The 15113-nt window shown below is 47.5% G+C and overlaps 1 protein-coding gene across 1 annotated transcript in view; it reads left to right on the top strand.

The window, feature by feature from the left end:
• LOC136716020 (glutamate receptor ionotropic, delta-1) overlaps positions 1–15113 on the top strand; it is a 272217-nt gene that overhangs the window by 208772 nt on the left and 48332 nt on the right. Inside the window, exons 5-6 of the mRNA XM_066693493.1 lie at positions 1754–1807; positions 9581–9754. Coding sequence (XP_066549590.1) covers positions 1754–1807; positions 9581–9754 — 228 coding nt within the window. The remainder of the gene's footprint in view (positions 1–1753; positions 1808–9580; positions 9755–15113) is intronic.

Here is a 15113-nt window from a genome sequence, read left to right as displayed (position 1 = left end):
AGGCCCCTTAGTGCCAATTGGGCATCGTTTAAATGCCACGGCCTACCTGAGCATTGTTTCTGACCATGTCCATCCCTTTATGACCACCATGTACCCATCCTCTGATGGCTACTTCCAGCAGGATAATGCACCATGTCACAAAGGTCGAATCATTTCAAATTGGTTTCTTGAACATGACAATGAGTTCACTGTACTAAACTGGCCCCCACAGTCACCAGATCTCAACCCAAAAGAGCATCTTTGGGATGTGGTGGAACGGGAGCTTCGTGCCCTGGATGTGCATCTCACAAATCTCCATCAACTGCAAGATGCTATCCTATCAATATGGGCCAACATTTCTAAAGAATGCTTTCAGCACCTTGTTGAATCAATGCCACGTAGAATTAAGGCAGTTCTGAAGGCGAAAGGGGGTCAAACACAGTATTAGTATGGTGTTCGTAATAATCCTTTAGGTGAGTGTACATCAGAGCTGTGTACGACGGGTTAAAGTCAAGATGCGAGTGACGATGGCGCTGAGTGTGGAAGCAGTTCAGCGTCACATGACCTCAGAGCGGACAGGGAAGGGGAGCAGAGAGAGAGACAGAGAGAGAGCGCGCAGGATTGGGCTTTATTACCAAGCAGGTGTTAAAGGTTCTATCTGCATTGACATATCATTTCATTATTTACCATGAACACATTCGGTTATTCATCAGAAGGCAGCGTGGGTCTCCGCTGTTTCAATCGCTGACCCACTTTTCTGGAAAATATGGAGAGATAGCGAGAGGGACAGACACATGTATAATTGTGTGTGCTTAGCCTGGGTCTAGTTAGAAGTAACTACTACTGCTAATCATAATAATTCAGTTGTCGTGCACGAACAATACTGACTTACGTAGCCGGAAATTCAAAATTAAAAACAATTAAACAAAATGACATGGGAGTGCAGATGGCTCCGACTCCTCTGCTGCTGTGTGTGATGTAACGCAGTGTAATGTAATGCAGTGGCTCCCGTTTAACCCAAGAGACAACAGCTGGGGAACAGCTGGGTGACTAGCCGGAAGACACAATCCAGTGCCGTAATCAGCCGGCCATTGCAGACATTGATTTGGGTTGTGCTGGTTCACTTATTTGGCAGCTGTGTTAAATACGTGTGGGTTTACATCTGTGTTGCTTACGTACCGAGGTGACCCACCGCTAAGTGCACCCGGTGCTGATGAGGGCCAATTACTGTTTGTATATTTGTTCTTGTACTTTATAAATAAATAAAAACACAAACTAAATAAAAATTTGCTAATTCAGCTATTGAACACATCTGGGAGTCTCTGATATCCTTCTCTGCGGTGACGGGGGGTGGGTTGAACGGTACCAGTGCAAAATAGGAGGAGGTTGTCTGATTTAATCACTTTGAATTAAGTCAGGGGCTCTCGATGATTTAATTAAAACGATTTCTTGCCTGATTTATCTAGCTCCACACCTTCCTGCCTCAAGAGCAGGTGAGTGTTCAGACGCTCGGGGGATTCGCATGTGGAGTCACAGCTTTGAAACGCCACACGTTATTTTCTGACACACTTCACACCTCAGTGCGTAAAGGCTTCCCTCTCCCTGGGCTGGACTCAATTGGAGTAACTGCGCGGTTGTGTCCATGTGACAATAATCACATATATAATATTACATGTAAGAGTTCTCCACATGGATGTGTGCTTCTCGGCTCCGACCTCCTTGCAGTGCCGCCTCCCTGCGCCTGGCTCTAACCGCGTCTTCTGTCTGTCCGCAGGCCGTCGAGACCAATCTGGCTTCCAAGGACAGTCACTGGGTCTTCGTGAACGAGGTAAGGGAGGCGATTGTCATCAAATGTTTACGTTGTGACCCTCCGTCCGTCTCTGTCTCCCTCTCTCTCTCTCTCTCCCCCTCTATTCCTTGCTCTCTCTCTCTCTCTCTCTCTCTCCGCAGTATCAGAGTGATCCTGTACAGTGAGGGAAAAAAGTATTTGATCCCCTGCTGATTTTGTACGTTTGCCCACTGACAAAGAAATGATCAGTCTATAATTTTAATGATAGGTGTATTTTAACAGTGAGAGACAGAATAACAACAAAAAAATCCAGAAAAATGCATTTCAAAAAAGTTATACATTGATTTGCTTGTTAATGAGGGAAATAAGTATTTGATCCCCTATCAATCATCAAGATTTCTGGCTCCCAGGTGTCTTTTATACAGGTAACGAGCTGAGATTAGGAGCATTCTCTTAAAGGGAGTGCTCCTAATCTCAGCTCGTTACCTGTATAAAAGACACCTTTCCACAGAAGCAATCAATCAATCAGATTCCAAACTCTCCACCATGGCCAAGACCAAAGAGCTGTCCAAGGATGTCAGGGACAAGATTGTAGACCTACACAAGGCTGGAATGGGCTACAAGACCATCGCCAAGCAGCTTGGTGAGAAGGTGACAACAGTTGGTGCGATTATTCGCAAATGGAAGAAACACAAAATAACTGTCAGTCTCCCTCGGTCTGGGGCTCCATGCAAGATCTCACCTCGTGGAGTTTCAATGATCATGAGAACGGTGAGGAATCTTGTTAATGATCTCAAGGCAGCTGGGACCATAGTCACCAAGAAAACAATTGGTAACTCACTACGCCGTGAAGGACTGAAATCCTGCAGCGCCCGCAAGGTCCCCCTGCTCAAGAAAGCACATGTACAGGCCCGTCTGAAGTTTGACAATGAACATCTGAATGATTCAGAGGAGAACTGGGTGAAAGTGTTGTGGTCAGATGAGACCAAAATCGAGCTCTTTGGCATCAACTCAACTCGCCATGTTTGGAGGAGGAGGAATGACCCCAAGAACACCATCCCCACCGTCAAACATGGAGGTGGAAACATTGTGCTTTGGGGGGTTTTTCTGCTAAGGGGACAGGACAACTGCACCGCATCAAAGGGACGATGGACGGGGCCATGTACCGTCAAATCTTGGGTGAGAACCTCCTTCCCTCAGCCAGGGCATTGAAAATGGGTCGTGGATGGGTATTCCAGCATGACAATGACCCAAAACACACAGCCAAGGCAACAAAGGAGTGGCTCAAGAAGAAGCACATTAAGGTCCTGGAGTGGCCTAGCCAGTCTCCAGACCTTAATCCCATAGAAAATCTGTGGAGGGAGCTGAAGGTTCGAGTTGCCAAACGTCAGCCTCGAAACCTTAATGACTTGGAGAGGATCTGCAAAGAGGAGTGGGACAAAATCCCTCCTGAGATGTGTGCCAACCTGGGTGCCAACTACAAGAAACATCTGACCTCTGTGATTGCCAACAAGGGTTTTGCCACCAAGTACTAAGTCGAAGGGGTCAAATACTTATTTTCCTCATTAACATGCAAATCAATTTATAACTTTTTTGAAATGCGTTTTTCTGGATTATTTTGTTGTTATTCTGTCTCTCACTGTTAAAATACACCTACCATTAAAATTATAGACTGATCATTTCTTTGTCAGTGGGCAAACGTACAAAATCAGCAGGGGATGAAATACTTTTTTCCCCCACTGTATGTTTTTCTCTTGTGGTTTGTGCTCTAAGTGACAGCTATTTGTTGTTTACTGCTTTCTCTGCATTGGGGGGGTGGAGAGGAGAGGAGACACAGCCTTCTCTCTCCACCGTTGTGCTCAAAGGCAGCTCGGCCCGAGTCTGAGCGCGGAGACGCTGTTCGGGGCCCTGGGCAGAGAAACCCGAACACAGATCCTTGGCGTTGATGTGCTACAGGAGAGAGAGAGCAGGCTGGGGGAGGGTTGGGAAGTGATGCATGCTGGGAAGAGCAGTTGGTAACTTGTTTCATCGCTCAGGTGGGCGTACGGCCGTGGGCCAGATGGGGGTTGTCGTCTCTTCAGAATTTTAGTTTTAGAACTCCATTTATAAGAGAGAGAGAAACAGTTCAGCTTTTTCCTCTTCTTCCTCTTCCTCTTCTTCTTTCTATTCGTACCTCTGTAGTCTAATGAATACAGTTAATTGTTTTTCCTCCTTTAAACCCCCCACTTCAATCATTCATGTACCTTGGATAGATAAGGAATAGGAATTATTGAAATCAGATAAGACACTGACGACAGCTTGATGGAGTTGGAATCAAAGCCCCAGTGATTGATTTTTGGCCTCCAGTGTAGTCCGTGCTCCGGAGCGTGATGTCTCCGGAAAAACATAACAACAAAAATCAAAATGAAACTAATTTTCCCTTGATTTCAGTGCTTTGTTTTGTGCTGTTTGTGTTTTCGTTTTGGAAAATGTCACCCACTGCAGCAGCCAAACCATCGATTTACTTTTCAGGGAACGTCTTATAACTGTCTGCATGTATTGCATTTCAACTGACAATGGAGCAATTTTCCTGTCAGTTTTCTTTTAGAAAGTCTCTGTACAGCCATGAATTTAACCTCCTTGTCTGTTATTGTGGATCCTGTAACTCACCTAGTCTACCTATCTACCTGTCTATCTGTCTGCCTGCCCATGACATGCGTGTAATGTTTCCGTCCGTAACCCTTTTCTTTTTTAATTAATGGCGTTCATCTGCACTCTCTCTAAATATAAATACCGCAGTGCTACGCCCACTTAGCAATGTCTGGGGCAGCCCACAGGATTCACAATACCAATCTATTGGATTGTAGCATTTATTGTATTATCTATGTATGTTTGTATGTGTGTGTGTATGAATGTATTTCATTTGGCACCCTTTTTTATGCCCTTCATTTTGATTGGCCAATGGTCAAGGTCACCACCGCCATGCTTAAGAACATAAGAACATAAGAAAGTGTCCAATGGAGAGGAGCCCATTCACCCCATCGTGCTCGTTTGGTCTCCATTAATAACTAAGTGATCAAGGATCCTATCCAGTCTGATTTTGAATGTTCCCAAATTGTCTCTTCAGCCACATCGCTGGGGAGTTTGTTCAGATTGTGACGCCTCTCTGTGTGAAGAAGTGTCTCCTGTTTTCTGTCTTGAATGCCTTGAAGCTCAATTTCCATTTGTGTCCCGGGTGCGTGTGTCCCTGCTGATCTGGAAAAGCTCCTCTGGTTTGATGTGGTCGATGCCTTTCATGATTTTGAAGACTTGGATCAAGTCCCCACGTGGTCTCCTCTGTTCCAGGGTGAAAAGGTTCAGGTCCTCAGTCTCTCAGTAGGACATTCCCTTCAGACCTGGAATAAGTCTTGTTGCTCTCCTCTGAACTGCCTCTAGAGCAGCGATATCTTTCTTGAAGTGCTTGCACCGGTATCCTCTCCTTCTTTGCCACTGAGAATCCATGGCATCCAGCCAAGCTCCAGCATCAAAGACCGGGGTTCGGCTCGCACTGACAAGACGGCGGATGTACAGGACTCAACCTGTGCTTCCAGACCTTCACCAGCTGAGCCCCTTGGAAAACATAGATCTATACATTTTCAAACTGCTGAGAAACGTTTTGGACTGGATTTCACACGGTAGCATGCGGTATTGCCTCCCCTCGCTTAATGAATCCGGGACATGACTCTGATGTCTCCCCCGAAACGGCTCCGGCTGGGCCGGAAGGGAGATGGGCCCAATGCCGGAATGGCTCCCAGAGTGAGACGGAAACATCGCAATCTTCGTGATTAATCCTTCGCGGCAAGAACAGGTTTCGCAACAGGGGCGGCAGAATAAAACCTCCATCCTTCAAATGTGTCTGAGTGGAATTGATTTACACTGTAGTGTAAATTAGCTCCGCAAGACGATGCCGTTCGTTTTACAAAGTGCGGTTTGTGTGGAATGAGTTCTGTTTCCATGGCAGGTATCTCCAGTGCCTTGTCTTATGCCCGAGGCCTTTAGCATCATTACTGTTATTATTATTATTACTATTGTTATTCTCTGCTAGTAGTAGGACTACTATTTTCATTGGCAACTACTAGTGATGTTATACACTATTATCAGTGCAGCCAGTATCTCTATCTCTATCTCTACTGGCACTTGTTGCGGTTGTCGTTCTGTTGTCGGACGGCTCATGGAAATTGCAGTGCAATGGACGCTGCTCAGGTTTCCTTTACTTATGAGCATCTGCAGGGAGATTTGTAAACCCGCGCAGAGCCGTCAGGGGTGGTGCTGTAGATGCCTCCAACGCCTGTAAATGAGATTCACAGATCGAGTGCTGGAGGTGGCGCTGGGGGGGGTCGCAGGCAGGCGGATGTCTCATTCCACGCTAATGAAATGGTGTCGGCAAGACTGTTTAGGCGACGCACGGCGGCTTAATTTTTATTTTTTATTTGTTTGTTTGTCTTGACAACTGATTATAATGCGCTACTGAAAGATGTCGCTGTCTCAGATGATAGAACGGGATTTTATCAAGCTAAGATCATAAAGAAATGTTGAGATGTTGAGAACTCTAGGAGCCCTTTGAAGGAGAGACAGGCGTGTAGCTTCAGCCTCTTTCTCTCAGTTCCTTCCTTTGTTTCCTCTCGGTTTCTCCCCATCACTAATTGTGCAATTTGACCGTAGCTTTTTCATGAGTCATATCCCTCCCTGTGATGTTGAGAAACACATTGTAAACAAGGTGCCTCTCATTGTTCATATCCTATGTGTGAATATAAACTAACTCCCATTTCCAAGCAAAAAGCATGTGCCCATCTTCCTATAAGATGCACATATGCGTTCCCCTGTTTGAATATGCTGTAGGACTCCACACTTATTATTAATTGACTTCATAAATATAGTGTTTGTAAAATGTGTGCTTCCGGCTCAGAGACAAAACATGCAGATGTCAGCGGCGAGGATTCGGACGATTTAGAAATCATGCTGATTCCCAGAGACAGACAATCCAGATTGATCCCTTGTCACTTAAGATGCACTCTCAGTCAGAAATTGCCCTTGTTTGTTCTAACAAAACAGCCACCAAAAGAACAAACAGAGACAGAAATAGGATGATGGGCAAGAAAGCGGTTTGTTAGATGATTGAGGGGGACGGAACTTCACAGAGAGCGGCAGCCCGCTTTGATTCGTTAGCGAGGCAGTTTTGTTTGGCTGTTTGTTTTTTAGTCTAAGGCACCTGTCAGGGCAGACATCAATCAGGGGGAACATGCGGAGCTGTGGTGAGGAATGCAGCCGTACTAATAGCTGCTCAGCTCGCTCTGGAAGCCTGGCTCTCCTTCGGTGCTGCTGCTCCCGCCGACAGGATTGTCTGAACCCACTGCGGTGGTGTGGAGGCCGCGGTCCAGCTATGATCAAAACATCTTCATACACTACTGTGGAAGAGATATATCTATATCTATATCTATACAACCACACAATGGCTCAGGCTGGCCATGAACAGAAGGGATGTCTCGGTGTGACCAGATGGACGGGCTCCTCGCCGCGGGGCCGGTGTTCACCTGCGGGGGGCCTGGACACTCGAGTGCAAAATTAGGCGCAGCACGACCACTCTGGCGGGACACAGAGACGGCTGTCAGGACACAGACTGAGACACCGTCACTCTGATCACTTAATGGGAAAAGCATGTTCACTTTTGTTGCGCTCCAGAGGTGCACCGCTGAGTCGTTCTCACGGTTAACCCCCGGTCCCCGAAGCAGAGCCACTGACACGGATTAGCAGTGATTAAAATTGCATCCCTCCATATGGCCGGGCCTGCCTGTGTGCCGCTGTGTTTGTGTGCGGCTTCGCTGTTGTCAGATGGACTGTGGTGCTGCCGGGCTTGGCCAGGTGAAGGATTTGGTGTCTTTGGCTCATTTCTTGCTGCTATTCCCTGCCCTGATCCACTAATCAGTGCTGGTGAAGATTGATCCTCTTCAGCCTCCCCAAACAGAGAGCCGGGAGAGGAGACACACACACACACACACACAAATCCATGCCATGGAGTACAACCCCGGAGCGTCGCAGATTGGCACTCAGCACACCGCTGGGCACCACAGACGGTGGGCAGAGTGAGGCCTATTTCAGACGCCTGGCTCTTTTCTTGCCCACTTGGATCGGATCTCTGTGGACCGGGCCCATCTGCCTCGCTCTCTGGTCCTGGGTGGCTCGGGCTGCCGCAAGGGATCACAGCTCGGGCTGTCACGCAAGGGGTCACACTTTTCCCGTGCGGCTGGAGCGAATCCCACGGGCCGGAGTGCGTTGGAAAGGAGCAGATAAAGGAACACATGAGAGAGGGTCTGAGACGCAAGTGGACAACAGCTGTCGGGGCCTCCCGGGCCGCAGCCGAGTCGCGCTCCTGCCCCGCGGCACGGTGGAGAGATGTCGCTGCACCGGCTAGTGCAGTTTGAGGCTCCGACACAGCCAGGAGGGGGCCGACAATGGCAGAGCTTGAACATTCAGCACAGGCTGCTCGACAACCTGCAGTTCCACACGCTCTTCAGTCGCAAAGAGGGGCAGCCTGGAGGTCAATAACGTATCAGATGCATCACGTCACCCAGCTCCACGCTGAAATGACCTCAGACACGCAGACGTATCATTGTTAGTGTTTTATAACTCACCTTGAGTAGACAGTCTTGTAAATGGTCCACGTCTGTAATTTAACTGGGTACATAAAGTGTTTATGGAGACATAAAGGATAGATATGAAAAATACTGTCTTGTTAAAGTGGCTAAAATGAATGGTCACTTTTGTTGATGAAGATAGATCTCTTGTGAAGCTTAACGAGAGGAGATGAAGAGAACCAAGACAGGTCCAACTACAGGGCAACATCTTTAGATGACTTTAATGTCCTGGGATTCATGAACTCATAGATGCTAATAAAGAAATATAATACAATAAAACAATACATCCTTTGTCACTAACCTTGTGTGGAAACGTTATTGACACATGGCCTCGTAAACCAATAACAGTGTTACTGAGGAAAGTCTTTTAGAAACAATGTGGCCGATACCTTCACTAATGTATCCTTCCTCTGGCACACTTGTGTTCTGCTCCAGTGTCCTCTGCCAACTGCCGGGTTATCTTGTGTGGTTGTAGTTGTCAGTGAATCCCAGGCAGCGTGTCTCAGGTCAGAGAGTGCCCCTTTATCTGCCAGGAGGTCCTGTGCGCTCGGGCTAGACACCTAGAGGCATGGTGATGGTGCTGACCCGACGCCCCCTGCTGTGCCAGGCCCGCTCTGTGCCAGACTTACAGCTACACTCACAGTAGCGAACAGTACTGTTTACTTTTGATTTTATGTATGAGTGTGTGTATGAGTTTGTTTATTTATTTATTATGTTTTTCATTGCTTCCTGTCGGATTTTCTGTGTAGTAATGTTGTCCTGGTGAGTATTCAAACCTGCAAAAGCTCAAATGTTACCCTAGACATGTTTGTGTAAAGTATATCTCTGCACATGCATTTATTTATTTTTTCTTTTTAATGAGTAGCCCTTACTTCCCCAGGGTGCCAACGGGCCGCTCCACAGTAAACAGTTCAAAGACAGTTTGTCCTCAAAGGAGAAATAGACTCAGTATTTGCTTGAATTGTAGACTTCGGTGTGAACTCATCAAATGGAAACCTTGCCTTGTTGTGCAGCACAGTAACCGCTTTAAACCAGAGCCACATACAGTTGCTCCCAATGTAGCCAAATCACAGACCCTGACCCCACTCTGACCCCGTGCATGGGCCCAGTCTTGTCTCTGCGCCGCACGGGTCCACTCAGAGTTGTGCTCCTTCCTCCGCAGGAGATCAGCGACACCGAGATCCTGGAGCTGGTGCACAGCGCGCTGGGCCGCATGACGGTCATCCGCCAGATGTTCCCGCTGCTGAAGGACAGCAACGTGCGCTGCATGCGGAACAACCAGCGCATCTCCTCACTGCTCTGCGACCCCCAGGAGGGCTACCTGCAGTCTCTGGAGGTGAGACGCTGCCCCTCTCTGACAGCCCTAGCCTCCCCGCCACCCTCCTGCCCCTCTCTGACAGCCCCTGCCACCCCCACCACCCTCCTGCCCCACTTTGACAGCCCTAGCCTCCCTGCCACCCTTCTGCCCCTCTCTGACAACCTAGCCTCCCCGCCTGCAAAGCTGCACTCTGCCTTCTCGCCTCTCCCGTCAGCCGCTGAGATCGGGGCTTGCTGTGCCGCCAAGGCCGGGAGGGGTGAGACGAGGACACGTGAACGGACTTCATTAGCGCATAACTGCCGCTGAATTATTAATCGGTGGCACATTCCCCGAGCGCAGGGCGTCTGTCTCGCAGTGAACGGGAGAATACATGGGAGGAGTCGAGACAGGAAGGCATCCTCCTCCATAGGCAGACCCCGCTAGCTGCCCCTGTGGCTGTGCCAGGGCACCATGCTCTGATATCTCCACCCGAATCCAGTTTTCCAGCTCCCTCCCGGGCAGGTCGGTGAAAAGCCTGCCTCGATGCCGTCCGGTTGCAGGCGTTACTTAACCAGCATTTTCTTTGTAATAATTTCTTTGAAAACTCCTTGAACCGTCGTTAACCCCGCTTTACACTGCGCTGGGAACAGATGGCGGAGCGATGTGAAAATACTCTCGGGTTTCTTCCTCAATAATTCATGCAAAAGAGGGTTAAATGGCCTTTGATGTTAAATCACGTTCATGACAAGGAAACTCCCGGTTGACTGTAACGCACAACACAGTGACTAAAAGTGCTGTTTTGACTGAACACTTCCCCCCGGGTCCCTGAGACTGGCTGTGCTTTGACTCTCCACACGGTGGGCATGGTGTGCATGCATCCGAATACCCTTTCATGCTTTATAAGGAAGGATGAATGAAAGAAAAGATAAAGTTTTAAACGTTTTCTGAGTATAATTTAACCATTTAGATGGTGCCAGTTGAAAAGGGATAAAACACCACGCCTGTAAACATCAGCTCTGAGCTGACGTATCGATGACACGCAGGATGGATGAGCTCAGACAGCTGCAGGAAAAAAAAAGAAACGGTGACAGGAGCAAAAATAAACCCATCTCTGAGTCTGTAACTCGGTTATTCCATCAGTCAGTGTGAGAAGTGAAGTATGGTGAGAATAATGTGGCCGGAGGCGCTCTGTGTACAGTCTCTCGGTCTCAGTGATTCGTCACATATGCCAGCCGGTAGCTGCGCAGTCAGCAGGACTGGGCCCTCGCGAGCTGCAGACTGTCCTTGAAGCCCCGTGCCCTCTGTCTCTCTCCCCCACACTCTTGGTTTGCATTTCGATCCTTGCTTTTTCAAAATGAACTCAGAAACAGCTCCTCCTGGAATGCAAGTCTGATATAAACCCAAATCCACACAGGCCCACTTACTGCAGTTATTATTATTATTTATTTATCGGCAGGTGCCCTTAAGCCACCTATTGAAGTGGGACCCTGTATCTCGGCTGCAGTTAAAGAGCACAGGATCCTAACTTCTTCTGCATTAGGTCTATCTGTTCCTCTGACAGAGGGAGTCCGGTCCGACACGGACACCGAGCTGCGCCGACCCGTCCCACCCCAAAGCGCCGATGCCCAGCGTGATGATAACCGGGTCCAGAAAGATCATTCTGTCCAAGCTGCGTCTGTGTTTTATACATCCTGTTGCACACTGACCGAGACGGAGGCCCCTCCCCCTGGTTTCCACTCGGATGATCTCATCTGCCACACAGCGAGAGGCCACCTATAACTCTGTAAACATTGTAGCATGTATATATTATTCCCCGCACCTCGGTGAGTGGATCAGGATGGCACTGTGAGATATTCAATAAGTCAATATTCACAGTGTGTTATTCAATAGCAATTATTTACAAACAGAGGCAGTTTGTCATTGCGTTCCTGCCGGGACTCACCTGCCTTTCTATTATCTTTCGGGGGCCCCGTGTATTCGTTCTAATTTTAAAATGCACGTTGCTTCTGGTTCGGCGGCGACGTGAGGAGAACGGATTATGAGGAAGACGTGCTTTTGTGCGGATGTCTCCTGTTTGTATCTTACCGACTCTACGCACTGAAAAGAGACAGTCGCACATGCCTATGAACATGTGTTGCCTATCAATCGATCGGGCTGTGAGATTTCCATTAATAAAATCCCCGTCATGCACAGTATCATGCTTTCTCGGAGCATCAGACATGTCAGATCCCAAAACCATATGGTGGTGTAAATGCCAGAGAGCGAGGTGAATAAAAGAAGCTGCCACGCAATTAAATACTTCTGTTACACGCCAAACACATAGAGATGTACGTGTTTGTTTTTAACCTCGACTGGAAAGCTTTCACACACCGAGTCGTATAGGCAGAGCTGACGGCGCTTCAGCTCAGCAGTGAGGTAGAGATTTCATTTTCCTCTCGGCTCAGCATTCACCTCCGGGACCCCCGAGAGGCCAGCACCGCCTGACCCGAGAGAGAGTCCAGGTATCTGTCTGATTGAGTTCTGCCGAGCCGGCGGAGAGGGCTGCTGATAATTGCTTTGGATGAATTGATTTGTCAAATCATGCATGGCGTTATGTTCTCGCTGTAAGATTTATATTGTGAGCGCTGCTGCTTTCCAGAAGAGCAACACAAAAAACTATTAGAGCCGCTCGGTGTTACAAATGTACCAGCAGCATAACCGTGAATGTGAAAGCTGCCCACTCTCTCCGGGCCCTGTGGACAGCTGTCCCTGAGCTCCACACCGACCACACAATCTCCAGGATCGCAGTTCTCTCTACCTAGGGCAGATGCCTCCCACATGTTTGTTTGTGCATTCGTTCTTTTACTGTCTGTGGTTTTGTTTTATGGACACAATATGTTGGAGAAGGGTACTTATGCTTTTTTCATTCAGTCTTGATACACAAGGCTGAGTTGCCAGAAGGTGAACACATTTTGCATGTTGCTTTTGTCCATCGCCCTGCCATTTGAAACAACAACAGATGAAAGAAAAAGAAACAAGTCTAAACAATTATAGTAACTAGAACTTACATTGTCTGATGATGCTTTGTCTGCATGCAACAGTACTTTAGATATAATATAAGAACATAAGACAGTGTCCAATCGAGAGGAGGCTATTCGCCCCATTGTGCTCGTTTGGTGTCCATTAATAACTAAGTGATCAAGGATCCTATCCAGTCTGTTTTTGAATGTTCCCAAATTGTCTCTTCAGACACATCGCTGGGGAGTTTGTTCAGATTGTGACGCCTCTCTGTGTAAAGATGTGTCTCCTGTTTTCTGTCTTGAATGCCTTGAAGCCCAATTTCCATTTGTGTCCCGGGTGCGTGTGTCCCTGCTGATCTGGAAAAGCTCCTCTGGTTTGATGTGGTCGATGCCTTTCATGATGTTGAAGACTTGGATCAAGTCCCCACGTAGTCTCCTCTGTTCCAGGGTGAAAAGGTTCAGTTCCTCAGTCTCTCAGTAGGACATTCCCTTCAGACCTGGAATAAGTCTGGTTGCTCTCCTCTGAACTGTCTCTAGAGCAGCAATATCTTTCTTGAAGTGTGGAGCTCAGAACTTTCTACAGTATCCAGATGAGCTCTAACTAGCACATTGTCCTCTGCTGTGGGGGGTGTCAGTACCAGTCCATAGCCTATGACACTATATCACATTAGTGCATGTGAGACAAGCGGATCATTCCAAATATGAGCACCGATTCCCTGGCATCAGAATGGTGTTGCCGTCTTACAGTGAGGGAAAAAAGTATTTGATCCCCTGCTGATTTTGTATGTTTGCCCACTGACAAAGAAATGATCAGTCTATAATTTTAATGGTAGGTGTATTTTAACAGTGAGAGACAGAATAACAACAAAAAAATCCAGAAAAATGCATTTCAAAGTTATAAATTGATTTGCATGTTAATGAGGGAAATAAGTATTTGACCCCCTATCAATCAGCAAGATTTCTAGCTCCCAGGTGTCTTTTATACAGGTAACGAGCTGAGATTAGGAGCACTCTCTTAAAGGGAGTGCTCCTAATCTCAGCTCGTTACCTGTATAAAAGACACCTGTCCACAGAAGCAATCAATCAATCAGATTCCAAACTCTCCACCATGGCCAAGACCAAAGAGCTGTCCAAGGATGTCAGGGACAAGATTGTAGACCTACACAAGGCTGGAATGGGCTACAAGACCATCGCCAAGCAGCTTGGTGAGAAGGTGACAACAGTTGGTGCGATTATTCGCAAATGGAAGAAACACAAAATAACTGTCAGTCTCCCTCAGTCTGGGGCTCCATGCAAGATCTCACGTCGTGGAGTTTCAATGATCATGAGAACGGTGAGGAATCAGCCCAGAACTACACGGGAGGATCTTGTTAATGATCTCAAGGCAGCTGGGACCATAGTCACCACGAAAACAATTGGTAACTCACTACGCCGTGAAGGACTGAAATCCTGCAGCGCCCGCAAGGTCCCCCTGCTCAAGAAAGCACATGTACAGGCCCGTCTGAAGTTTGACAATGAACATCTGAATGATTCAGAGGAGAACTGGGTGAAAGTGTTGTGGTCAGATGAGACCAAAATCGAGCTCTTTGGCATCAACTCAACTCGCCGTGTTTGGAGGAGGAGGAATGACCCCAAGAACACCATCCCCACCATCAAACATGGAGGTGGAAACATTGTGCTTTGGGGGTGTTTTTCTGCTAAGGGGACAGGACAACTGCACCGCATCAAAGGGCCGATGGACGGGGCCATGTACCATCAAATCTTGGGTGAGAACCTCCTTCCCTCAGCCAGGGCATTGAAAATGGGTCGTGGATGGGTATTCCAGCATGACAATGACCCAAAACACACAGCCAAGGCAACAAAGGAGTGGCTCAAGAAGAAGCACATTAAGGTCCTGGAGTGGCCTAGCCAGTCTCCAGACCTTAATCCCATAGAAAATCTGTGGAGGGAGCTGAAGGTTCGAGTTGCCAAACGTCAGCCTCGAAACCTTAATGACTTGGAGAGGATCTGCAAAGAGGAGTGGGACAAAATCCCTCCTGAGATGTGTGCAAACCTGGGGGCCAACTACAAGAAACATCTGACCTCTGTGATTGCCAACAAGGGTTTTGCCACCAAGTACTAAGTCGAAGGGGTCAAATACTTATTTCCCTCATTAACATCCAAATCAATTTATAACTTTTTTGAAATGCGTTTTTCTGGATTTTTTTGTTGTTATTCTGTCTCTCACTGTTAAAATACACCTACCATTAAAATTATAGACTGATCATTTCTTTGTCAGTGGGCAAACGTACAAAATCAGCAGGGGATCAAATACTTTTTCCCCACTGTATAAAGATGGTTTGGTTCAGACTGTTATTCAATCACAATCGGGACAGCAATGCAAATGCCTAAAGCTTTTG

This window comes from Amia ocellicauda, chromosome 20, assembly GCF_036373705.1.
Source record: "Amia ocellicauda isolate fAmiCal2 chromosome 20, fAmiCal2.hap1, whole genome shotgun sequence".
Taxonomy (NCBI): Eukaryota; Metazoa; Chordata; class Actinopteri; order Amiiformes; family Amiidae; genus Amia; species Amia ocellicauda.
Note: the sequence above shows the minus strand (reverse complement) of the source record. Positions and strands in the feature narration are given on the sequence as shown.